This window comes from Anas platyrhynchos, chromosome 7, assembly GCF_047663525.1.
Source record: "Anas platyrhynchos isolate ZD024472 breed Pekin duck chromosome 7, IASCAAS_PekinDuck_T2T, whole genome shotgun sequence".
NCBI classification, from domain to species: domain Eukaryota; kingdom Metazoa; phylum Chordata; class Aves; order Anseriformes; family Anatidae; genus Anas; species Anas platyrhynchos.
This window is the reverse complement of record NC_092593.1, coordinates 31,522,775-31,549,255: the sequence shown is the minus strand read 5'-3', so window position 1 is coordinate 31,549,255 and position 26,481 is coordinate 31,522,775. Positions and strand designations below refer to the sequence as shown.

The following is a 26,481-nucleotide window of genomic DNA, read 5'->3' as shown; positions in this document are numbered from 1 at the left end:
CTCGGGGGAATGTGACCTTCTGAAGCAAACGTCTCCATACAAAAGGATTCAGGAAATAGTGCTGCTTCTATTCTGCTGCTGCTGTAATGGAGAAGCCCTGGCCACCAGCCAAAAGGACAAGGAAGCTGCTTGGGATAGAGATCTTCCGTGGGGTACCAGGAGCCAAGAACTGCCTGGGAGCTGAGGACTTACCCTAGGTATTACAAAGAGCTGTAATAAAGCACAGCAAGACACCAGGGGAAGCAGTGACTTCTAAAAGAGTTATATTTGTACTGCCATAACCCACACATGCAGATAAGCTCTATGTCAGTACCAAAGATGGCCCCACCAAAGGCATACACAACTCGCAGTACACAACACCTACGTCCTCACAACACCCCTGTGAGGTAGGGCAGCACCAGGAACCCTATTTCACAGGTGGGGAGCCTGCCAGAACCGAGCAACTTTGCCGTGGTCCTCCAGGAAGTCTGCTGCAGAGCAAGGGGGGGACTGCGGGCTTTCAGAGGGCAGCCATGGGGCTGCTTTTTTGTCAAACAGCCTGCACTGCCAACAGCTCCTCTGCTCTGCCAAGGCCATTTCAGCTGTAAGCAAACGGCCACGACCAGCATGAGCTGGTGATGTTAACTAAGTGCTCACAGGTACAAAAGTCATCAGACAACAACAACTGGGGACAAAAAACCAACAGCTGTGGAAAGACCAATCTGACTCGTAACCAAATGCTAGTCTTAAGTGCCTACCGTGTTCCTAGTAACAAAATATGTGCATATTTTAAAAGTACTTTAAGAAAATGTGACTTTTTATGCCTGCCATCCTAGAATCATGGAAAACAGGAAGAAACTGAAAGAACCCTGAGGGGTCATGTCAGGTTTTTTCCCCAGCTTCTGCAATCCCTCGCGGTTGGAGCTCTTCAATAGATGGAGCTGAGGGTGCTGGCTTGGCTGCATGTGTCAGAGCTGTCTGATGTCACATCGGAAGCTACATCCACACCATCAGGATCTGCTTGGTCTTTGGCAAAGTTGATGAAAACCTAGAAGTTTAAAGGGAAACATTCAGTATGCGACAGTGTAAGGAATTTATAATACAAATGAATAAAAAAGAGGAATAGTTGTTCATTTGACTGTGAGCCTGGAGAGAGTGCTTGGGAAGGGATTCACACTGGATTTGAGAATTGCAAAAGTTTGGCTTCTATGGCCTAATGTAAATAAATGGATGCACACTCCTCTGCTGCTGAATGGACACCCGGGGATGCAGAGGTAGATGTTCCTGTGCAAAACCTAATTGTCCTGCAGCTCATGTTTCTGAAGTACTAGTGAGCTAATACCCCTGTGTGGTAGTTGGTTTTGATCACAGCGTAATCCATCTATATTATTACTTTATAAACCCATCTGTCTATATATAATTGACATCCATGCATGCACAGCTGCATATGATATAGATAGGTATACATAATCACACATAACAGTCTCCGTTTGAACAGTACCTAATGAATACATAAAATATTCTTACTGGAACACTATCTGCAATCACATTTGCATACACACAAATCCATGCTGTCCTCCCACAAAACACGACTCGGGGCTTCCTGCTGTTTGTCGGCCCATTTCTCTCACAACCGTGGCCCCTTATTAAAACAATATCAAGGACCTCCTTCCCTCCGCCCCCAGATCTCTGTTCAACAGTTTATAGGATTACAGGGCTTGCAGTTTACTCCTGTCTCTGGGGCAGACCGATGCATCGGATGCTGATGCTCAACAGAATGATTTCTTCTGGGTAGGTCCTTATAGCACCCTTTCAGCTGAGACACTTCCTACAAGATTTTGATGGCAGTGGCAATGTTCTTCCAAGGGAAAATGAACTTGTGATTAAATACAGTGCAGGAAAGGGCAAAATCAAGCAAATTTCTGTGACTGGTGGTAAAAATCTGCCATCACAAGGCCTAGCACTGAGTTCTGGGGTGATTCATAATCCTGTTCTTCATCCATGCTCACGAGACTGCTGAAATCAGCATTGGCAGAGGGAAGAACAGATCCTTTATGCTACAGGCAGCTTTCTATGTGCAATTTCCTAGCACCAGCACAGGTATCTCGATGCAGTAGTACTGATAAAGTATCCCCAGGAGGAATATAGATGGAAATCCCTTTCAAAACGTAGTCTATTGTGTGCAGCAGTCCATTATGTGTAACCATCAGTCTACTCCCCTGTTAACAGTTTTAAACGGATGGCCACACATCTTTAATTCCTTACCTCCTCTAGCGTTGTTTGACTCACTGAGAAGTGCCTGATTTTGAAGGCTTCTTTGCTGCCTTCCAGGAGATCAAATATATTTGCTACCCCTCCTGCAGAGACTGGAACGTGGTACTCCACCATGTTGAAATGACGATCCTGCAGGAACAGGAACAATGGGGTAGAGTTAAGAAGTTGCTGCCTGTGTAGAGCAGACAGATTTGATGGCTGTCTGGAGGCACAGAGGAGCCAGACAGTGGGAGAATGAAGGGAGAGAAGATGCGTTCTGTCTTTCTGGTTCCCAAAGGTGAGGAATATTATTGTCTGCTAGTGACCAGTACTTCCCTATTGGGAATTCTTGTAATTTTGTGACCGGGAGATGCTTCACCAGAACTGGAAGCTTGAGGGTCACCAGAGCATTCCCAACTCCAAGTTTGCTGTTGTCATTAATTCAAACATTGGGTTATGGGTGGGATTTGTGACTCAGTTATCTGGTTTTACAGTTATTCAGTTACTGGAAGCACTTGACCATCTCATTACCCACTGCATATAAAGTGCATCCTCCTCCATGCAGTCAGACTTCAGTGGGACAACTCACAGGGGCAGAGGGTCACCTTGCAGCTGCTTTACAGGATCGCTGCAGCTGTATGGCTGAGGTTACTTAAGCCATCAAGGAACCTGGATGCTCCAGCCCTTGGGCAATGCTGTTGAGGGCTGTAACAAGTGTGTGAAACCCTTAGACTTTAAGAGCATGGATCTCTGTGTACTGCGTGTTGCAAGATGTCTGCCCTGCAAAGATACTCTTGTTTAATATGGAAAGGCTGAGAAGGCATCCCCTGAAAGCAGTTGTCCTGCTTACCTTCAGGCATGTATTTGGAAAGTGTGACTTCATGAATTGTGTCAGTGTCTCTGTGCTAACTGTGTTGCTATTTAAGTGCATCTTCACAGTGAATCCTCTTCCAAACCTAGGGGAGAAAGAAAATCACAATTAACACAGTAGGAAAGAGAAACAGATAAAGAAAATCCTTTGAGAGTGCTGCACAGCCTCTTTGGGGAAATCTAATGCAGGCAGAGTGCAGCTTGAATGGGGTCAGGGTTGTTAACCTGGAGTGAATCTCAATAAGAAACTGAGCTATTGTGATAACTAACGAAATCAAAGCTCAACCCCAACATGCATTTTACATTTTCAGCAGTGAACAGATTACTTTGGGGAACACATCTCTTGGAAAAAAAGGCTGTGAGAGAGCAGAAACCGCATAAGTTAACAGAATTTCAATGGTATAGTAGGGAACATAAAATAGAAAATTGCTTATTTTGATGCCCTGTTAACAAAGGTCTGATGTCCAGAGCTCTCAAAGCTGTGTGCTAGCAACTCCACATGCCAATCAGTAGAAGTGAAATTGGTACACTTTACTGACCTGCTCTTGATATGCTGCAAAGAGCCAATGCACTGAAAACTCCCGTTCACCATAATAGCCAGCCTGGTACAGAGGGCTTCACATTCTTCCATGCTGAAAAAACAACGAAGAAACTCGAATAAGTCATCAAGAAGGCATAAATAAAATAGTTACTTTGGTGATCAGAGAACATTACTGCATCTTCCCTAGAGTACTGAAGTGCTGCGAGTCTATGTGGGCACCCCCATTCAGCCCCAGCAAACCCCCAAACCTGTTACAGCTCAGCGCCCTGAAATTCTGCAAGAAGCAATCAACATTCTGGAGGGTGGACCTCTCCACACCTCCTGAAGACCCTGAAACCGGAAAGAAAGCCAAACCACCCCTACCTGTGGGATGTGAGTATCACTGAGCATTTGTTCTGCACTTCCTCACTGATGATTTTCCAAAGGTGGCGTTTAGCATTTGGATCCATTCCAGAGCTTGGTTCATCCTATTGGGAAAGACAGGACTAAATGTAATGCACTCAAGATCTTATCTTCCCAAGGCTTGTCCTATTTTTAGCTTCATCATTAGTGTTACATTTGCTAATAAGGACCCCCAGGTGAGCTGCCAGCAGTACAAATCAGGGAGAAGGATACTCCTGAACTGCATTATGGTTATGGCTGAGACATCCCAGGCTTCCTTCATGCAATAGCAAGTCAGTTTAAAACTTCCATCCTCACTGCCCTTGGGAGCTGCCCAGCTCTGCTGGTGACTGCAGGGGAAACTCCCAAGCCCCCATCAGACCCTTTATAGGAACTGAGTGCCTGTGGTAACACAATCTAAGATCAACCTGATAAAACAAGTCTTGAATTTCTCTATTTACATAGACAATAAGCCAGCGATGAAAGACAATATATTGTCTCCCATTTCATGCATTGCTGATAAAAATGATAGCCAGCTTTCCATCACCAAATTGTTATTGTTAAGGGTAATGTGTTATATGAGGCAGAAAAACAGCTTGGGTTCATGCAGCAGTCAGTATGGAGGAAATTTCCCCACCTTCTCTTTTTATTGAGATTTTATATGTTGCAAAACCAGCTGAGGGGCTTGTGTGGTCAGAAGTAAAGGCAGAAGTGTAGGGCTGGGTATGTGTTTGAGCAAGGGAGGTTTAAGTCCACTTAGGCAACAAGGTTAACACTGGGAAACCTGCCCAAAGAGCACTGCACACATCCAAAACACAAGTGAAAAACTGCACAAAAAAGATGGATTTCAGCAATGGCATATCTCATGGAAGAGCTGGAAAGTTTGAAGTGAAAGAAAAAAGGGAAAGCCAAATCTAGAAAAAACTGTTTTATGTTCTAATCTTGAAAGTTGCTCCTTTGCTCTCCTATTTATTTGCAGCTTTGGATGCTGCTTTTCTTGCAAGACTACACAAGGTAGTCGATACACAAAAATGAGAGAGAGCTGGGAACAAGGGAAATTTAACTGGCAAACAGAGGGCCTAGTTTTGACCTCTGAAAGATTTTAACAGAGAAACTGGCACTCACCACTCCCTTATACCCTCAGAGAAAATGTGGGTGCTTGCTGGAATCTAAACTTTCCTTGGATGCACATGTTGTAAGGCTAATTTATTCCATATGGACATTTGGGGAATGTCCTGCAGGCCATGTCTAAGAAGGTTTCATTAGACTGCTCAGGTTCCCCTGCCAGCCCAGAGATCTGCTCAGTTCCACCCACCAAGGCTCCCATTTCTCACCAGCAGCAGAATAGATGGATTCCCAATGAGAGCCAGGGCAGTTGACAATTTCCTGTTGGTGCCATAACTGCACATAGAGGTGACTCGGTCTTTGTAGGCCATCAAATTCAGCCTGTGGAGAAGCTGGAGTACAATCTACAGGCAAAAGAGAACTAATTTCACAAGAGTGCCCAGGAATTAATTACCATACACACACCTACAGTGAAATACTAATTAAGTCAATGTCAAGGCTCTTGATAACAAGAAAATGCTTTAAGCCAAGCCCTAGTGTTACTCACTCCTTTGATCTCTCTCTCTGGGATGCCATGGAGCCTAGCATAGTAATACATGTGCTCTTCTACTGTCAGCAAGTCATCCAGGGCATCTTCCTGAGGACAGTAGCCAAACAGTGACCAGTGTGCCTCGCTGATGTCATTCAAGGACCTGTGTAAGGAAGTCAGCAAATCAGTTTAAACGCAGTGAATTGCCAATGCACTTTAGAATCAGATAGCAGAGATAAAAACCCTTTCTCCTGCTTCCTACCTCCTCCCCAGCCCTGGAAGAGAAATGCTTGAATTTGCAGACTTTCAGCTTTCAGGCCCTCAGTTCTGCAAAGGAAGAGCTGTATCTGTGAGCCACAGTGGCTAGTACGTAAGTCTCCAATTACCACCAGCCCTTCAGATAGCATAGCTGCCACCAAGCCCACTCCTGTTAAACAGCGCTTGGAGATGGGTCCTTCTGGCCTCCAAAAGTGGCAGATCTGAGGATCTAGATGGGATGAATGGAATGAAGTGGAAGAAACACCACTGAGAACAGCAGAGGTACGACAGCAAAATACAACGCTAAGGAAGCAAGTATGCTATCTTCAAAGGATTAAGTTCCCTGCCTTTTTCATTTTTGCTCTGCCTTGAATGTTTAGTTTTGTTTCAGACTTTAACTTTTTTTTTTCTTTGTCATCCAGCCTTATAAAAAATTTCCAGGCTGATCTGCTCACGCGCCTTCCCCTGAAATCACATCTCCATACCCAGAGTGATCCTGGACCCGCAACCTGCCGCTGGATGCTCCGATATCGCCTGTCAGCATCTTAAAGATGGTCGTCTTCCCAGCTCCGTTCACACCAAGCAGGCCGAAGCACTGGGTTGTGGGAAAGAAAGGTAGAAATGTAACCACGCTGTATTTATAATGCAGAAATATTGCACTGAGACGAACGCTTGGTGCAGCTTGTCACTTCTTTCCTCTGGACCCTTGAGCAAGATGAATTGCAAGAGAGGCAGAGATACTCGGAGCGTACGAACGTTATAATGGAGGTTGTTTATGGTACAATATACCGCAGCTTTTATTAGGATCGTTTGTTTAATATGGTGAAGAATCAAGGACGTGTCTCTAATAGAGTCATTCCTTTTACTGCAAGGTGCATTTTTGCAGCGAGCTCATCTGACAGGCCAAATCCTGATCATCTCATTTGTGCAAAACATCCCATTGACAGGAACAGAGCTATTCATAGGGATGAGGTGGGTGAGGTTTGTCCTGTCATTGGTAAAACCTTAATGCGACACAAGATTTTCTTCAAATAATCTCACTAATGCACTACATTAATAAGATTAAGAACTGGCTCCCTGTAGTGCAGTTCAGTATCTCATGCTAAAATCCATGTTTTATTGCTGAGGTTGGAGATATGCAGTTGTGTGTCGCATAAGCAATAACCATTGTGCCGATAATTACTGTTATTTTGCTATCATTATCACAGACCAGCTGATCTGAAAACCCTCGTGTGCTGGGCCCTGTCCAGAGGCTCAGCATCCATCCAGAGCTCATCCCCACCTCGAGGTCCATGCAGGGACAGTGTCTGTGCACAGCCTGCAGTGATCAGTGAGGAATGGCACCCCAAGCCCCACCAACACTGGGATGATTTTTGCCAGCAGTTAGAAGCCTCGATGCCTGTTGTGGTTTGGAGAAATCCTCTGCCAGAAAGAACAGTGGACACACTGGCCACATGAAGCTGCTGTCTTCCTGCCCAGCCCCACACTGTCCCATCCACAGTTCCTGTTTCTAGGACCTTCAGCTCGGTGCTTGGTGTCCCAAATCTACCAGGAGCCTTTAGTTACTACTGGAACTCCAAGAATTAATATACAGTAAGTGCAAGGTGAAAGAAGGAAAAAAATACCAGAGCAAAGCAAATCATTCCGTTAGTACTGGGACAGTGGCGAGGACTGGGAGAGAAGATGATGGTGGGACTTTGGATCTGTCCCTGTGTCCCTCCCTGTAGCCTTTCCCCCGGCTTACCTCTCCAGCAGGAATCCCCAGGCTGATGTTTTTCACAGCCACAATGCGTTTGTGGGGAAGGTGGTAGATCTTTGTCAGGTTCTGGAGCTGTACCACGTCAAAGTCAGCTTTGCCGGACTCTACCCGGTTCCTCTCTGCCTGGACATCCCCATCCTCTTCAGTCACAGGCAGCAGAAGCAGTGCTTTGCCATGCACTCTGTCAAACAGGTATCTATGGGGAGAGAACAGGGGCCGTTACCCTCTGGAAATCACGGACAGTAGGGGTCTGTGTGTTTGGGATATTGAGAAGCCCTCCTGCGAGACCCTAGAGCATGCAAATACACACAGGTATGCAGTTTCTATTCTCTTTGCTCCCCTAAGGCATTAAAAAAAAAAAAAAAGTGTTATCTTTCTGCCTCATTTTTTCTCTCATTCAGGAAATATTCTGAGCTGGAGCAGGTCCTGGCCACGCTCATGGTGCAGGGCACAGGTTCTTGCTCCTCACCGGAAAAAGATGGGGAGATTCATACTGAGGAGGATCTCAGTGGACTCACCCCTCTCACCAACCAGCTGAACATCAGCCCACCAAAGCCAGAGTCCTGAAACAGGGGCTGAGCTGGCAAGGATTAGGAAAGGACTCCAGTAACCTATACCTCTATTAGTTGATTGCTGTGTCAGAGAAAACTTACTCTGTGTTTGTGGAGCATCTCGGAAATTTATGGGCTGAATAATCAACAACGATGGCGCGAGAGCCCAGAATAGAACCACTGAGTGCTGGCTCTGTCCATTCTTACCACGAGACTCCAGATGTTACTTACTGTAGTACGTTGTTCCAGACCTTCTGAATCAACCTGTCGTGAACTGTCAGACGAATGGCAAAAAACACGGTGCCCTGGATAAACATGGCAAACAGCTTGGATGTGGTCTTGTCCAGCTCAAAGGTTTTGTCAGGGTAGTCCACTCCGTAGGCTTTTAAGAAGCCCAGCAGAGCCTGATCCTGCGACAGTTCAATCAGGCCGTAGCCAAAGCAAAATTGTGGGAACAGAAGGAACACATGCCTTAAGTTTTCAGCAAGATCATGCAAGCCCTGGAGGAAAAAAAAATAATAAAAAGAAAAAAAAAACAGCAGAGTCACTGTCTTTATTCATAGAATAAATTCATAGGTTTCACCGTGTGACTGAAGTGTAACAATTACATTGGGATTTGCTTGTGTCTCAGAGCAGAGATAAATTGAGAGCAAAGAGCTCTGGAGACAGCTTGTTTCACAGACACAAGGTCAGAGAAGTCAAGAGGCTGTGATCACCCATAGTAAGCAGCATCCAGTTCCTGGAGCAGCCACCTCACCCGGTGTATGCAAGCAGCCAGAAACCCACCCGTGAGCCAGAGCCGAGTCCTGCAACGAATCTGCACTGCCCAAAATTATTGTTGCTGCACCAACCCACTACAGAACATGGACTGTTCCCCAGTCTCATTCCTCTGGAGCGCTGTCCTATCAGGTTTTCTTGGAAAAACATCTCCATAAAACACAAGATTTGGCACTAACAGACATAAAAGGGCTTTTCCAGTTAATTCATGGCAAAAGAGCCACGTGCACAGCCTAACTGTTACTCACTCTTGTATGCAGAGATTTGGTACATCTCTAGCAGAAGAAAGGATTAGTACCCGCTGCAAAGTGGAGGGGCAGTAAATTAGCATGGGGAGAGGCTGACTCCCTGCCTCTGGAGCACAGAGAGATAAAACCAGATTGTATTTTTACATCCCTAAAATCCAAGGGGTTGCTTAGCAAGCACTATCCACCTAGAGAGCAAAATCCAATGCAGCTATCATTTTACAAAGCAATTGCCATTTATGTAAAAGAAAAAAAACAAAACAACATCTAGATATAAGGTGTACATTTTACGTTTTTATCCCACCGATTCCTAGGGATATCTCTATTTAAGAAAAGGCTTGACTTTAGGGAATCATCACTGTCTCAGAGTCATTTTTCATCCTTGCAGGGAGAAGATTGCGTTACAGATCTAGCTGACAGACAGCTGGTGCTGGGCTTAATGCAGCACACTTCACACTCAGGGCAATCAAATCTAGTCATCACTCTCTAGTTTGTACGGCAAGAACTTAGCAATGGTTGAAGCTCCTGTCAACCTCGTATCAAACATCCATGCCCACTTCCTGCCCTTCTCTGCAGGGGCAGTTTTTGACCTCTCTTTTTATATTCTTCCCTCTGTCACCATCCTGTCCATCTTTGCTGGGGGAGCAGATTTACACAGACAAGCAGGATTCCTATTTGATTCATGTCCTGTCTACAGGAAAGCCCATGAAGTCCTGCAACTAACATCCTCTGCTTGGAATACCTTACATATCTCGAAACCAGCCAGGTTTAGGACATGATCAAACCCACCAAACTCAACAAGAAGTGTCCTGTCGTTCTGCTCCGGGCTTGCTATTAGTGGGGCTCCTACCTGGTCTGTGGCCTTTTCCTGGGAGAGCAGAAACACAACCGAGTGCGTGATGATGGTGTTGATGCCAAAGAACAAGTTGACGCAGACATAAACGATGAAGGCCATTCCTGTCTCTTTGAAGAACCCAGCCAGCAGGTACATCCATGAAAACGTTGCATATCTATAAATTGCCAACAGCACAAAGAATACTCCACTGATTAAAAGAGCAATTGAAAACTAGCAAGTAAAGATCTCAGACAACATAACTGTCTTAGCACGTGACTAGCTTTCCATATTACGGGATTGTAAAGGAGGAAAAATGGCTTTGTATCTGTTAGAATTTGGAGAAGAAGTTTGTGATAGAGGCTTAGAACATGTAGCCCTGATTGAAAGCAGACAGACTGGACCTGGGGGATTTAAAGCCAGGAAGACCATTTTGCTAACTTTTCTTGAATTTTCCTGTGTTTCTCCTTCCCTTGTTGATTTTGAAATGTTTCCGTATCAAACTTTGCAATCGTTCAGTAAATATACGCTTGTAGCCCAGGCTATCACTGTGAACTTGCATATTTTGTACCCTCACACAGATTTTGCTTTGAATAAAGCAGGAATGACAATAGCTTAGCTCACTGTTCCTGGAAGGAGTCACCACTTCTAAAGTGAACACTGAAGAAGAAAGCCCATGTATTCCTCTGTTGGATCCCAAATCACAGCAGCCTGCAATATCCAGTTCCTCACTCTGATATTTAAATAGCTTCTCACTTACCCGAAGAGTAGCAACAGAAGAAATACTGCCAGTAAGTTATTGTTGTAGCAGAAAGCTGGTATCTGGAAGGATGAAATAACTCCTACTGAGAGTCCAATAGGGACCATAAAAAGTACCTGTACAATGATATTAAAAAGATGTTATTAGGATGGTAATTCTTATGCATTTTTCTAGAACGATATGAAAGCAGCAAAGTCAGAATTTGTTCCCACCATTGCAGCTTAGGTTTTCTAGGAGAAATCAAACACAACTGGGGGGTCTCAGTCCTCCTGAAACCCTAGGGAGTCTTCCATATGAATCCTGCAAAGCCACTTTGAATAGGCTAAATGTAAAAAAAAAAAAAAAAAATACAAAATACCCTTTGTGGTTTCTGTTAGCCTTGCACTTCGTTGCTTTCTATAAATCTGGTCTCCATAATGTTGTGTCAAGCTATGGCCTACCATGCATCTGCCTTGAGAGGATCCTCTCTTCCTCAGCTTTGGGATTTAAAAGAATTGACTGGTGGGGAGTGCTGGATTAATTCCAGCCCACTGAATAATGATTGTGGCAAGGATTCTGGGGATTTTTCCACAGGCTAATTTACAAATATGCAGTGCTGGAGCAAGGGCTTGGACTGAGCAAATAGAAACACCATCTGCCCCATTCTCCAGCCCCCGTGCCATGACTCAGGGATGCTGTGCCAAGCCAGACTGAGGCCACAGCTCACATTCACCAGAGGATTGAGGCCTTAGCCCTCACTGCATCAAAGAGGGGCTGGCCACCCAGATACCCTTGCAGAATTCCTGTTTTCAGGAGCTGAGGTTATTGCTGGGATTTTAGGCTCTAGAAAAATGCACTGATGGAAACCCATGGGATATGTGGAGCTGGTCACCATTACAGCACAGGTGGCAGTGCCAAAACTCCAGAGCAGAGACAGTCTGCACTTGCAGATTTCTAGCTATGTGAGGGTTTGACATTGTGCACCGAAGGTAATTCATAAGACACAAAGCACTTTAGTCTACAGACACTGTGCATATTTATCCTCTTAGCAATGATTTCCAGCAGTGCTATTAACCCTCTTTACCATGAGGAGACTAAAACTTCAGGCAGTACAAGAACATGCCTACACCACATAATGCAGCACAGGGCTGGGGAGCTCAACTATCTATAAGAACAGAGTGGTAAATCTATACAGCGCAGTGCAGCACTGTAGAAAGCCACTTGCTCACATCCTGGAAGGCATAGAGCTGCATTAGTAGCTCTTCTTAGTTTAAAAACCTTTATAACAGATAATCTTGAAGAGAGCATTCAACCCAGCAATGGATTTTTGCCCAACAGAGGACTGTCAGCTGTGAGATGTCTGCTAATGTCACACCCTGTGGTCCCAGGGTTTCCAAAATGGCTGTAGCCTCAAGCCCCAAATCCTTACCCGAGACGCATAAAGCCTGCGTGACAACTCATCTAGCCCTGCAAGCTAACCAAAAAGCAGCCTGCTGCTTGCATGCTAAAATTGAAATCAAGCTCTGGCCTGTTCTATGCTGCTCTTGTATAAATGTGCTGAGTGTTTTGCATACACTCGAGAGAGAAGGAATGCCTTTGCTTAGCAAAATCCAGTGTTGCGGTTCACATTTAATCGTCTTCAATGCCTTTGAGAACAATTACTACGTAACACACTTGGTAGTGATAATATTAATAAGTCTAGGCAACCAACTTTAAATAAAGAACATTTTTCCCCTCCTGCTGCTGAATGCTACTCTTGATGCATTTAAGAACGTGAATTATTTACCAGATCATAAACGAAGTTAGTCACCCAGTAGCTTGTCATCCCCATGCCTGAAATATGCTGCAGTTGCTTGGCTTTGGTTTGATGTTCTTTCACCACATATAGCACGAAGCTTGCGGTTGTGATAGAGTAGCCAACCAGAACTGACATTGAAACTATGATATCGAGTAAGCTGTTGAGCCTGGGGAGAGAGCAGAGAAAGATGTATATGGTGAGTCAAAGTGGAAGACATCCCTCATCACATTGTTAGAGCTCAGAAACAAAAAGGGCCTGATGGGGTGCCAGCGTCTTTTGCTGGTGTTTATTAATATGCCTAGCAAAAAAGGACTCACAACACTGAGTCGAGACAGCCACAGCATCAGTTGGAAAGGCCAAAAGGAAAATTATGTAATTAATATGCCAATATGCACAACAATGTGATACTGTAACCGTGACCTCCGGATTTAAATGGCATTCTGCAAAAATGCCCAAGCAGGAATCATCAGCTCTGTGGCATGCAGGATCCTACTCATGCATAAAGGTAATGAAGGCAAGGATGGGAGCAGCTTCCACATTTGGAGAGAGATATTTAATAATTTTGGCTGCTTTATGGTTTTCAAGAAACTGGTTTGCTTCTTTTGAAGCTAAACAATTCAGGCATCGGCCAAATGAATCTTCTTACATTACTTGTTCTTGACTCTGTCCTCCAGGATATGGGTGAGCTGATAAGAAAATACCTAAAAAGAAACAAATATAAAATAAATTTGAAATGCATCTAGCTTAAAGTTTCTTCCCCCAGCTCTTGAGATTGGCAGTAATACAGAAAACTAAGTAGAGAAGAAAAGCAGACCAAAAGTTGTTTTTGCTCTATCGTCTTGGTGTGACCTTGGGCAGGATTTTGAATGTCCCCATTTTTCCTATGACTTCATGTTGCTGCTCAGCAGCTGTGAAATTCAAACCCTAGGCCTCGTTTCTGCATCTGTCCAATGTTAAAGGCTGTATCACTCACTTCAGCAAGAGCATTCCAACACCTAAAATTAGGCATGTTTGTGGGCCCATGTATTTTAGGTTAGATTCTTCAACACTGATGCATTTAAAATTGGTGAATATGTTTCATTTTAGAGCTGCTGCTTGATGATCTCACTGCATTTCATTTTTTATTTTATCATGAGAAACAAATCATTCCCTACTGCCTTTCTCCACAGCTATTACCTTCCTATAAAATATGTTTTTACCTATACGGGGTTCTGTTGAGAAGCTAGCATTAACCCAAGTAAGCTACGGACACGTTTGTCCTCAGTTTGACCATGAGTTAATTCTGAACAAGTCTGTCTTATGCAGCTAAAAAAAAAACAAAGATAAAATCAGAGCATTTTATTCAAAGGAACTAGTTAAGATTGCTTTGTTCAGAGGCAATTTGTGCCCATAAAACCAGAGGTTTTTTTTTAACAGGAGGAGTAACCTGGGGGACTCTGGTGGGCCAGTTCCAACCTCCAGTGAAAGTCAGTGCCTTGGTCACACCGAAATGACAGCTCAGTCTCTATGGCTCCAGCACCCAAGAAAGGTTTTAGGCCAAGTTTGTGTCCAAACATGAGGTTCTCTATCTGGACTTAGGCACCTGAATAAATGCCTCAGTTCTCAGTGGGTGCTGGTTGCTATTAAAGGCAAAGAGATTTGCTAGCACACAGCACCTCCGAAATGTAAGCTCCTTAGTGCCCGACTTTGGGCAGCTGTAAAAGGAAGGACAATCTTGGGCTATTTTCCTGAAGAAGGAACACTCTGACTCAGGGGCCAGCAAGGAGGAAACTGTGGTTTTAGGTGACCAACTGCCATACTGAGCAAATAAATCTGCAAGGGACGATTTCCCAGGAAATTCATTTCCAAGGGGAAAAAATCCTCAGCCTTGTCATGAGCGAGCAAAATGAAATTAAAATCTTGGGCTGCTGATAAAACCCCATAAACAGCCAGGAAATGTTTCCCTTCTCTAAAAGAGAGAGAGAAAAAGATACTGTCTGTCTAATCTGTTAATGCTCCACTATAAAGCCATTTTCCTTTGCTGAAGCTTAGGCTAGAAGTCAGAATTTCCATTTCAATGCTTTCTCTTTTTTGTTGGTTGGGATTGAGAGAAGAGAAAGCACAATATACATAAGTCAAAAGCTATTATGACTTGCTTAGTGACAGGGTAAAAAGCTCTTCATGTATTTTTTAAAAAAAATATATACACTAAGTCAAACCTCTAAAGCAGGACTGGCACCTCTTTCAAACTGCTGAAACGACAACACACTTTTATCTGGCCATTTCAATGCTTCTTAAACTGTCATTTATTTGTCACAAAAACAAATAGATTTAGCTGCCAGGGACGTACCACATGGACCGTCTGTTCAATTGTATTTCAAACTGGATTTACACTACCCCGGGGGAGCTATCCTTGTCCATTCATTTTATTTTCCCCATTCTATGGATCAGATCATTAGTGGGAAGCGGAGAATTATCTGCCTGGTCATTTACTACTGAGCATTTCGTTCAGAAAAAAAGACACACACACAGCAGGACAGACGGAATAAAAACTGCTGCTATTCTCTCCCACTGAATATTGTTATTTTGCTGGTATCAAACTTTCCCTGTGCAAACTTTCTGACTGTTCACATGAGCCTTTCGTCCCACTACCACATGCGTTGGGAATACAGAGATGGGGCGAGCATCACTGCTTAATAATTCAGCTGCTTTGGGAAGTGCCTGCTGCTGGAAGCACACAGCTCAGGTCTCCTCTCTCTGCACCCTGACAGGGGCTGCAGCTTTGCCACGTGCTTTTGCAGTGCATACTGGAGAGCTTGAAACTTCTGACCTCAAGGGCATGCTGCGATCTCAAAGGTACAGGCCTTTATTTTAGGACAGGGGTAGAGACAAGGCGCTGGTTTTGCTTGTTGTGAGGGGACTCGCAGTGCATCAGTATGTGGAGGTGGGAAGAGAGATGTGCTGCTTCGACTTGCAATCGGCACTCTGCTGTGCCTTGGATTCATGGCATGGCACTGAAGGCTTCAGAGCAGGTGCCTTCTCCCTTATAGTTAAATTCAGACACATCATCAAGGAGTAGTCTTATGAGCTAAGTGACACTGTCACCTATCTTGCTGTCACCTGGAACAGCCAGCATCAGAGATGAGGGGGGCTTGGCATGGCCATGACATGGCTGGAAGGGCACCGTTTGTCACAGAAAATCAGCTGGGGGGGCATTCTGCACACAATCGCTACTCTTGTCAGGCCCAATACACCTCTGTATAAGGCTTCTCAAAATGACATCCATAAAAACCTTCCCCTCTTCTCCCTGCACCCCTCCCTCCCCAGGGACAGGTGTACACACACAAACATATTCATGCCCGTGCTGCACCCTGAACATAGGCTAACCAGCAAACACTAAAATAAGGTACCCAGGTTTGTCAGCAGCAATTTGGGTTCTGCATTGCATTACTGAGAAGAAACTATGAGAATTTATGAGCCCAAATGGGCTACTAATGCTCCTTGGGACCTGTGTGCTTCATGCGTGAGAGGAAAAATAGAGCTGAAAATGATGTTTCTCACTTAATCTCACTCTCTCTCGTTCACACTCAAAGACAAACATACACATACCCACACATCTCGAGCTGCTCTCAGCAGAAGGGTGAAATATTAAAATTAACTAATCGAAACCACCCATGGGGATGACCTAAAGTAGCCTTTCTGTGCATAACTAACAGGCACCTAACAAAAGATAGCTATTTCAGTACCATAATGAGAAGCAATAAATCCAATAGCAACCGTTGCCAGTTTTTGGATGAAGAAGTATTTTATGTAGAAGCTGGGGTCTTCCCTGTCCAAGTCCCCTGAATCTTTGACAAAGGCACATAAAACATGCCTTATTCACGTTTTTCAATTCTGTTTTTAAAGGAATCCGCATCATTTGGAATTCAAAAAATGGCCTCACTGAAGTCAAGGTAAGTGCTGTCATTGATTTCAACACAACCATGATATTCCCCGAGTTGGGAGAAATTATCTGTTCATGTGAAGGGCCACCTACCATAACTGGAAGACTCATTTTTTGGCAGATTAGCTCGAAGAATGAAGTTGTTCAAGCTGTTCAGATAGGCTGGAAGGCTGTGATAACCTTCGGGATTATACCACACCTGCACAGAATTGAGAAATTGAAACAAATCGGGAGAGAAATTGTTACTGATAACATTTTGGTTTCTTCTGCTTGCACAAATGAATCATTCCATAGCTGTTATCTGAATTCATAAGGCTCTACAAGTTAAAGTCCCATGATTAAACCACATCAAGCACCAAATGAGTATAAAAGCACATTTCGCTTAAAACGTGAGCAGTCCCATCAGCTTCATTTGCCTTCTGGGAGAGAAGAAAGAAGCACTAGCTGGCTACGTGACAAAGCATACGGATTTTCTTTTCTGTAATAAGTTGCTCAGATCTTAAGAGCACCAGCAGTGGCGACTTCCAAAAGAAGGCTGGACCAGTCAAACATTAAGGAAAAGATTGCTTTAGGGTAGAAAATTGCCACCTTCTCTTTTAGCAACAGCCCTTCCCACCCTCGTGGTAACTCTGTTTTTGCCTTTTGTTTAGAGGTGTAAGCTCCCCTTCATAGCACAGAGGGCTTATGCTATTAAGGTTAGAGGCTTAAACACAGCCCACAGCATTCCCCTTTGCACATCTCCAAGTTCTACACACTCAGTGACTTTATTTTCCTTGCCCTAGCAGAGCAAGTACTGCTAGAGAAAGAGAGGGCTGGAAGTCTGCCCTGTCTCCGGGACTATCAAGGTTTCAGGTATTAAAACTGACACATGACAAGCAAATATCGAGAGCTTTCAGATACAGGATCGGAGGGGTGAAAACATCTGGAAACTGATTATAAGAGCTCTGAGCACTAGTGAAACAATAAACCTCAAAATTCCCTTTTCTTGGGCCACCTCTGAAAACAGCACAGCTCTTGCAAGAGCACTCTACTTACTGGTAGCTAGGTTTTCCAAGGAGATGAGGGGATCTTGTCAACTCTTGTGTTTCTTTTCTACCTTAGATTTCAGCCTTGCTATTTTATTTATTATTATTTTTTTAACACTGATGTGTTAGAACATTTTCACTGAGCAGAAACAGAGAAATGGGTAAATCAGAACATACAAGGCAGCCCTACCTAAGGTACGTATGTTCTCTCATGAGATAAAGGTGCCACTAACTGATCTTTTCACTTCTCTGTAATAAAATTATGACAGCAGAAAAATTGTTTCCTACTAGCAAGAGAAGTCAGACCAATAAAGAAGAATGGGGAGAGGAGAGGAAATAAACTGAAAGTCATCTCTGCCATGCCAGGCTGCAGATTTCAGAAGTTTTCACTTTATTTTCTGCAGTATCACTAAACTCAACATCACTCCTGCATCCCCCACTTCCCCTGCCACAACAAGCTAGCAGATGGAGGTCGGTTACCTTAGTTAATGTTCTGCTGGGCGGCACTGGCTTGATGTCAAACTGGAGATCTCTTGTCAAAGGCATCCCAAAGCTCCAGCCGCCATACCTGGGGGAAAAACCCAGAAGGAAACGCACTGTTATCCTCACCCAGAAGCTTTAATACCACAGTTGGTGTATAGTAACATGGGCTCTTTGGAAACATTCATGTGCTGCATGCCACCACCTTAATTAATTCTTGGTTGACTTGAAATAGAAGAGCTTATCCCAATATGTGGTATGATGCCATGCCAACACAGCTACAGGAACCCTTATTTGGGGGGAAAAAAAAGGAAACAAACTCAGAGGCACTGTCACAAAATTGCCTGCATTTGAGAAGCATTTTGGAGCTGCTTCTTCACTACACTGGAACAAGATGACTGCTGCTCTCCCAGAAGCTGAGCAGCTCAGGTTAAATCAATGGACGGATGAACATATTCCTTGACAACCTTAATGGCAGGCTATTTTTGCCCCAAGACATGCTGTGCAGCTGTGATGCAGACTCCACATACTAATAGCTCCAACAGCCCCCTGGTGCAAGAAAACACTCAACTTCTAACTTCCTTGGAACAGATGCACTTGTTTAAGTGAAGCACACACCAAGACTCTTCAGAGAATTAAACCCGAAGGAGAATCTCTCCCTAGGGTTTGCTTCATGACAGGCTGTGTCAGATTTTCCTCTTTTTAAACATTTCTGAGCCAGACAACAGCTCATCTGCGGATGCAGCCATCAGCCCATCAAGTGATTGACATGTTATCCCTAGGTGCTCTCTGCTATGATCGAGCAGAGCACTTACACAAAACCCTTATCTTTAGCTCTGTAACTGCAGTGCATTTTACCTCCTTCTACCAGATTCACAGAGACCATCAGCAGCGGGGTCCTGCGTAACCCTTACTTTACTGCCCCCACTTCTAGTACAGGGGTATGATACATGTGATATGTGCTCCCATTGCAGTTATAGAATCTGAGAATCATAGAATTGATTAGGTTTGGGTTGGAAGGGACCTTAAAGATCATCTCATTCCAACACCCCTGCCACGGGCAGTTCAGAGAAGGACTGGAGGCATGTGCTGTACCGTTTTTGCAGGAAGTCTTTGGTGGTTGCCAGAATGTAGGTCTCCACATCGTGCCCCGTAACGTTATAGAGCATCCGTGTAGAGAAGGTCCTTCTGTGAGGGGGAGTATAGTTCGTCTGCGGGCATGTCTGAGAGGAGTTAAGGGGAGAAAACAAAAAAAACAAAAAAACATTAGTGGCTGCGCTTTAACTAAAAACTTAGCATACCAGGACAAGGTTGAGAGCTGGCAAAGGTGACATTCTGGTCCCGGGACTGATTCCTACAGAAGCTGGTGATCTGCAAATCAGGGCGCCAAGACCCACAGCATACACCCCTGTGTGCTGCTCTCAATGTATTTAGTGAGGCGCTTCAAAAACAACCTTTGCTTGAGTCTACACTTCAGTTTTACTAACGTCAATGAGACCTTGAAATGTGCTTCATGCTAGGTAGGAAGATTTTTCCCGAATTAAGGCTGATCCTATTTAGAAGAGCTTCAGAGTGACTGCGCTGACAATGGCAGAGGGCAAAACAGCTTCATGGAGCAGAAAGCTCCACAGTGGCCTCAAACTCTCATCTTGCATTTCACAGTAGCTGTGCTCTACATTTTTACTTTACTGTCAGTCATTGGGAATATTTTCCAAGGCCTCAGAGAACCCTTGGATTAGTCCTGAATATATAATTTAACACACTGAGGGTCAAAATCGCATCGACTGTTTCGTAAGGTTGAAACGTCCTACACCAGACAGCATGCTGGCTGCTTCTTTCAACTCATCCATAACAAAAACCCTGGCCTCCCCTATTGTGTATCTGTTCAAAACTTTACATCAGAATACACAAAATAGCTGCCTTCACGCTGAGGAACACCTGCCTGTGCCTGCTAGAAGTGAGAATCAGCTTTGAACATTATCCTGACTTACCAGAGGAATGATGCCAATACTTTTAACGATGTGAAATTAAGTGTGTGTCCAGAAAACTGCATAAAATAGCTGCATTGTAAGGAATGGCGAGGAATGTTCTACTAAGTACACGCTTTATCTTACAAGTAGTGTCAAGCTGCGCCTTGAATTTGGTTTCCTACTGGAAAAAACTGAGGACAGGTGAACAGCACTGTGGGGAGGAGAGCTCACCTTCCAACTGGACACGTTAAATTTTAACTTTCTTGGGGCAGAATCTGCCTTTTCCCCCTGTGCATCTAAAGGCACTGAGCTCAGCAGGGTCCAGCTCTGGTCCTGTATGTACCACCTCAATGCAAATAACTGATATTATTAATCACTGCTATTTGTAACGGGGAATAGTGTAAAAGCAGACAGATCTAGACTTTGCATAAAGTTAAATTCTGAAGAGCAAACAGCAATAATAGCTGTGCTTTCACATAATGACAGTGCTGTATAAAATGCAATTTTCCTCTTGAATACATGCTCACCTCTGCTAAATGGGACAATCATACAACACTCAAAAACACCACTAAGCCTTTCCCCACCAAGGGGAGCAAGTCAGATATATTAGCATGAAAATCTTCTGAGGTTGCCATTTCCTTTTCTGTCCCCAAAGTGGTGCAGACAGTCATTACCCAGGGCACAAAATCATGGAATCGTTACAGTTGGAAAGATCTCCAAGATCATCTGGTCCACCACCAATGTCACTAAATGACACTAAATGACACAATGACACTAAACCATGTCCCTAAGCACGAGGCCCAACCTCTCCTTGAACACCCCCAGGGACAGTGACCCCACCACCTCCCTGGGCAACCTGTCCCAGTGCCTGACTGCTCCTTCTGAGAAAAAATGTCTCCTCATTTTCAGCCTGAACCTCCCCTGGCACAACTTGAGGCCATTCCCTCTGGTGCTATCACTAGTTATCTGAGAGAAGACGTTGACCCCCAGCTCCCCACACCTTCCTTTCAGGTAGCTGCTGAGAGCAATAATGTCTGCCCTGAGCCTCTTCTTCTCCAGACTAAACATCCCGTTGGCCTCTGCCCATTGACCCATCCTGTCCAGGTCCCTCTGCGGGGCCTCTCTACCCTCCTGCAGATCGACGCTGCCCCTCAACTTGGTGCCATCTGCAAATTGAGGGTGCCCTCAACTCCCTCAGCCAAATATCAAGAAAGGTATTAAAGTGGATGGGCCCCAACACCGACCCCTGGAGAGCCATGATCAGGAAAAGACAACAGCCCTCCGTCCCTGGGTGGGCTTGAACCACCAACCTTTCAGTTAACAGCCGAACGCGCTAACCGATTGCGCCACAGAGACATGCAGCTCAGCCAAAACAGGAGGGATTTTGAACACTGAGTTCACTGCAGTTATGCCTGCTCAGAAGACTGCTCCCAACCCACAAGTATCCCCCCCAAACTCCCTCCTTTTTGGGTTTATTTGAATTACCTGGATGCCATCTGTGCAGTTGCAGACAGAATACTTGGTTTGGGGGTTTCCATTGGTAATCCAAGGGCCGAGCATGTCTTCACTTAAACACTGCCTGAAAATGAACACATTTTCCTCTGAGGTTCTCTATACTGAGGCATAAATGATCCTAACTGATGTCACATTTAATGACAGCAAAGATGGAAGCGAGTAGATTCAGTGGAATACAAGACCTAGTCAGCTCTGGGGGCTTGAGGGAGTTTTTGTCCTCCTGCTGACTTGGCATAGAACCCTCACCACAGTTCTCCATGCCTGGATTCATTCAGCTAATTAGAAAGAACCCAGACACCTCTTTATTACCACAGTGGGCAGCGTAAGGAGATAGCTCACCCAGGCCAAACTTTCCAGGTATGGGATCAACCTGCTCTTATCCTGGCATCCTGTCACCACCAATAATGTTCTTTTACTACTCACAGAAAAGGAATCCACTTAGAGTGGTGGATACTTCTTCAGGCAAACAAAACCACCAGGTTCAAGGCCCTGGGACTGTGTGGAAGTTCTAGCCTCAGCCTTAAAGCACAAGTACAGCTTGCTGTCTTCAAGCAGATCTACAGTTTTGTGCTAGCAGATGTGAGCCTTCACTCCAAGCCATGCGGGCTCTCAAGCAGGGCTGAGGTTTGCTTCACACCGATCAGGACAACTCAGCTCAAGACTGACCTTCGTCCAGTCAGCTCCATCTGTAAGGGGAGCAGTGAGCTTGGACCTGCTTTCAAAAGGCCACAAGAACATTTTCTAGTGAGCTGAGTCTGCAAGTCTGTCTGGAGACAGGCAGGAGGTATTTTTTCTCTGTATGTGGCACCCGCACATGCAAATTCTGCAGATGATCAAAGATGGCTATTCAGGGTCTGTTGGCTAATAGGGTTATGTCAAATCTCTTGCAGACAGGATTTAAATGGGAAAATAAAACAAGAACTACTTACGAATTGCTTGCATTCATGCATGTGTTATCTGTCCCAGGGAAAGCAAGCATCGATGCGACTAAAGCATCTGTGGTTGCATTGAAATTTCTAAAATATAACAATAAAAAAAAACCATTCAAGGTTCTTCCACTACCACTGAGCAGAAGAAAGCTGTCTGAATGAAACAAGATTTATTTATGATGCTAAATAAATTATTATTTGTGATGCTAGTCCTGCAAACCACTTAAGTAAAAGCAGCACATGAGGGCAGTGGCACAGGTTTAAAAGGACTGGTCCTTGCTTAGCACTGCACTCCTACTCCAGTGACTTGCTACCTCCAGATCAAAGCAAGATACTGAGGAGCTTGTGAACAATCAAAACTCTTTTTCCAGGGAAAAAGCATCTACTGCAATTTTCAGGCACAACTTCTGGTCTCGTCTCAATCAGCTCTCACATCTGTGAAGTCCATTTGTTTTAGGTCATTCAGAAAGATGCTCCTCCCTCCTGACCCAGCTATCTAGCAGTTATCCATCAGGAGAAGCAGAGAGCTTTAGGAATACAGGACTCAGAGACACATGGCTCCTTCCCCCATCTTGCAGTACTGAGGCAGAAAGGTATGAGCAGTCCTGGGAAAGAACACCTGAGAGCAGACGTGTGATTTGTAATGATGTTCCAGATTAATTTTCTATTGCTCTCTTAAAGCTGAGAACCACTGGAGAAAGCAGTTAACCTCATGAAATCAGAATGGGACAAATTATATTCCTTTTGGTAATGGGGTTTTAAGCACAAGGAAATCATTCAGTGGTAACATCCTAATCATGTTCTTCAGATCACTGCATGCCTTGGACTAGTGAGTGCTGGGCGAGAAAGCATGTCCTGTGCTACCAGAGGGGAGGGCAATGCAGCCAGTTCACAAGATGAACAGAATTTGATCCCATAGTTGTAACGCTGGAGCCAACGAATGTGGCACCTCCATTTCACATCGGGGGAAGAGTAAATATATATTTTTTAAAATCCTTTCAAGGCAGCATGGCTGTCACAGGGACAAGACTCCAATAGCAAACGCAACAACGAATATTTTTCACGTTTCAGAGTTAATTTCATCTGAGAGGTTGTTTTTCTAAAGCTTTCTGATTGCTGGTCTGAGCCAAGCCATCTCCCCCAGAGAACCCCTAGGAACAGGATTTTATCACTACATGTTATCTGCATGATGCGTTTCCACTGTATTTGCTTAAAAATAATCCTAATGATAACAACTGGCTTATAAACCAACGGGTTTAAGGATGAAAACAAACAGCACTCACCCAAAGAAATCTGCCTGGTCAGATGTGCCGTACAGAGAGGGGGAAAGAATCAGTTCTGGATATTCGGTCTCCTTAGTTCTCAGCGTCCCAAGTCCCATTGCTGCCGTCACAAAGAGGACTGGGAGGATGACCTGAGCAATGAAGCCACGGACATCCCGCCGGGTATGGTGGAATCTCTTAATGAATAAAGCCGACGTCTTCTTAAGCAGCAACGGCAAACCTTGCAGGCTCTTTGACCTGATCAGGAGCTGATCTGGGTACAAAAGAACACGTTTTGTCATGGATCAGTATTTGCTAAATGCAGAGAAATGACACTTACAGATCCCTGGGAATAATGTTGGTTACCCTCTCTTCTTTATCAGATGAAAAAATCATAACTACAAGGTTGGAACACACTCTCTTTGGACAGGATTCAGGTTTTGTCTTGAGTTATGAGCTCAGTAACACCAGTTTTTAGCTTGATTTCAAATGCGTAAACATGGTATGCATTTTGACATCTTGCAAGAGAAACACACACTTCCAGATGCAACGAGTTATCTACATCCTACCTACCCAGCTGCAACTTTTATATTTGCAAACTGAAAATTCTCGTCATTGAGAAAGCAAGTCCTCAGACAAATCAATAAGAGAATTCATTCAGGAACGAGAAAACAAGTCACAAACTATTTGATCACTTATGTGGACAAGTTTGCAGCACACTAAAAGCAGAAGCGAACCCTGTGCAACCTATTCCTCTTCATAAAATATTAACCTATATAATACAACATGAAGCAAATCATCTTCAGTGCTCTCATTAGGGATGACATAAAACACTTCTCTACACGTCTGGGTTACTGTTTATGGAGCTGCACATCTCCAGTGCAGGTCAGCTTGAGAAGCAAGTATGAAAATACCTTTGTGTCATCCCTTAACTGTTCCCCTAACTATACATGTAAATGATAGATTCATAAGTAAAAAAAGTTTTCTTTGTCTGAAAGGATGTTCAGGATTTTTTTGGACCATGCCACCTTCTGCAGCTCTTGCACTCTCAGAGATAATGCTGTACCTTTACTATCTTCTGAAGGTGAATTTATGCCACTGTCTGGCCCTTTTTGATGTTTGCCCTTACTGGAATGGTTGGGACACAGCAAAGAACTCCAAGAAAGATCCAGCTCAGAGCTGTGCTGCTTTTGCAGCAGGCTGAGGGGTTTCCACAAAGTTTCTTTCAAATTCTACTAATTGTGTAGAAATAAACCTCTGCATCAATTACAGCAATTACTTTCAGAGGTATACATTTGCTCCTTCACCCACACACTATATTTGATTAGATTAAACCTGAATCAAATTAAAGGAAGGCGGATACAAACAAAACCCCTCTGTAATTTGTTCTGCAATTCAGACATTCCAAACCAGTGGATCTAAACAACTGTTGAGTGCTGCGCTTCTAGTGATTAATTGGTTTTGTGATTTCTGGTTGGGTGAAATGTGGTTTCCAACATAGAAAGAGAACAGGAAAGCTCAAATCAGTCTGTCATTCACTTTTTGCATCTGTGACAAATCTGGAATAAATCTGGAGGTAATTCAGTACCATCTCTCTCCGTGAAGGTGTCTGTGTTCACAGACATTTCTTCACTGGCAATTTGACTACTGGCTCCAGGCAGTTGTTGAGGCAGTTCAGTATCTTCTTGTGGATCCTTCCCAAGCTCTTTTGTCAGATTGAGAAACACCTACACAGCAAGAAAACATAAAGGAAAAATGGTCCAAATTACTCCATTTTCCAAACCAATAATCAGAATCCACTCTCCTGCATGCTTCTGTAGCTCCCATTCCTACTCCGTAGCTCTTTGTGGAGCAAATGCGGATGACAATCCTCTTTTTATTCCCTTTGTGTTCTGAGGGAGAAATTCACTTTTTTTTTTCAGTATAAAATTGTTGTCCAGCTACCTGTCACCTCTCTTGCTGCAGCAGTGGCAAACTAAACTTTTGCAGCTGCCCACAGCTGGACTTACCTTGCCCTAATGCCACCCCACTACCATGACTACTGACTAGGTGTTAAAGAAGCTGAATCTCAGCACACTGGCAGCTTACCCGTCTTGGCATCAGTAAAGAAACAAGTAGGGTTGTCTCCCTGGGATATTTTCCTTTCCAGCCTCTGACAATCCTGACTGCCTCAACACAAACAAACAAGGATTTCTGGACAGAAAGGTGACAAACTGCATCTCTTCCACGAGAGGAAGTTTGCATCATTTAAAACTACTTCTTACAACTCATTGTTTAAAGCTGCTTTTTGTTTCTGATGTAACTAAATGCTTGTGGTTATTGTGTTTATTATGACAAGAGATTTTCTGTGGGCAGGAAGATGCCTGTGTTATTCTGAGATGCTCCAGGTGACTCACTTGTGCACGGCAGCATCCATGCTGAAGTTTAGCATTTAGACTGTTTTCTAACTGTCTGGAGACTATCCCGAATTCACAGCGATGAGAAGCAAACCTCAAACAGAAATGTGTCTTTGCTCTCTCTCCCCTAACTCCAACATCTTATTTTCCAGGTAAAATGCTGAAAGGTCTTAGCAAGGTAAGACAGTGGTATGCTTTGTGCATTAGTAAATTTAGTAGATTGATGAATTCAGCTACATGCTCACATGTTCATAAACGTAGCACAGTGAGAAACCAAACCACCTCTTCCTTTGTCTGTGACTCCCACATCCCAAACACGCCATCATCTACCCCAGAAAGCAGAGCTACACAGTTCTGGGAAGTTAATCTCAATAAACATTTCATTTAATTGAGTCCTGAGCTCAT

General features: G+C 44.1%; 1 protein-coding gene and 1 non-coding gene across 3 annotated transcripts in view; both read right to left on the bottom strand.

The window, feature by feature from the left end:
• Window positions 1-246: 246 nt before the first annotated feature.
• The window catches only part of ABCA12 (ATP binding cassette subfamily A member 12), an 88,776-nt gene continuing 62,541 nt past the window's right edge, over window positions 247-26,481 (bottom strand). For both annotated transcript variants that reach the window (XM_072041262.1, XM_072041261.1), the window contains exons 34-54: window positions 25,269-25,407; window positions 23,702-23,954; window positions 22,419-22,505; window positions 21,460-21,553; window positions 19,100-19,227; window positions 18,005-18,092; window positions 16,593-16,698; window positions 13,224-13,278; window positions 12,566-12,743; window positions 10,801-10,916; window positions 10,059-10,218; window positions 8,418-8,686; window positions 7,621-7,831; window positions 6,362-6,471; window positions 5,637-5,781; window positions 5,359-5,493; window positions 4,007-4,110; window positions 3,642-3,734; window positions 3,083-3,188; window positions 2,245-2,382; window positions 247-1,027 (exon numbers count right to left, since the gene is read on the bottom strand). In XM_072041262.1, the coding sequence (XP_071897363.1) occupies window positions 908-1,027; window positions 2,245-2,382; window positions 3,083-3,188; window positions 3,642-3,734; window positions 4,007-4,110; window positions 5,359-5,493; window positions 5,637-5,781; window positions 6,362-6,471; window positions 7,621-7,831; window positions 8,418-8,686; window positions 10,059-10,218; window positions 10,801-10,916; window positions 12,566-12,743; window positions 13,224-13,278; window positions 16,593-16,698; window positions 18,005-18,092; window positions 19,100-19,227; window positions 21,460-21,553; window positions 22,419-22,505; window positions 23,702-23,954; window positions 25,269-25,407 (2,835 nt within the window). In that variant the 3' untranslated portion in view covers window positions 247-907. The remainder of the gene's footprint in view (window positions 1,028-2,244; window positions 2,383-3,082; window positions 3,189-3,641; window positions 3,735-4,006; window positions 4,111-5,358; window positions 5,494-5,636; window positions 5,782-6,361; window positions 6,472-7,620; window positions 7,832-8,417; window positions 8,687-10,058; window positions 10,219-10,800; window positions 10,917-12,565; window positions 12,744-13,223; window positions 13,279-16,592; window positions 16,699-18,004; window positions 18,093-19,099; window positions 19,228-21,459; window positions 21,554-22,418; window positions 22,506-23,701; window positions 23,955-25,268; window positions 25,408-26,481) is intronic.
• On the bottom strand, window positions 21,257-21,330 carry TRNAN-GUU (transfer RNA asparagine (anticodon GUU)). The gene has a single exon. It is a non-coding gene; the product is annotated as a tRNA-Asn (tRNA).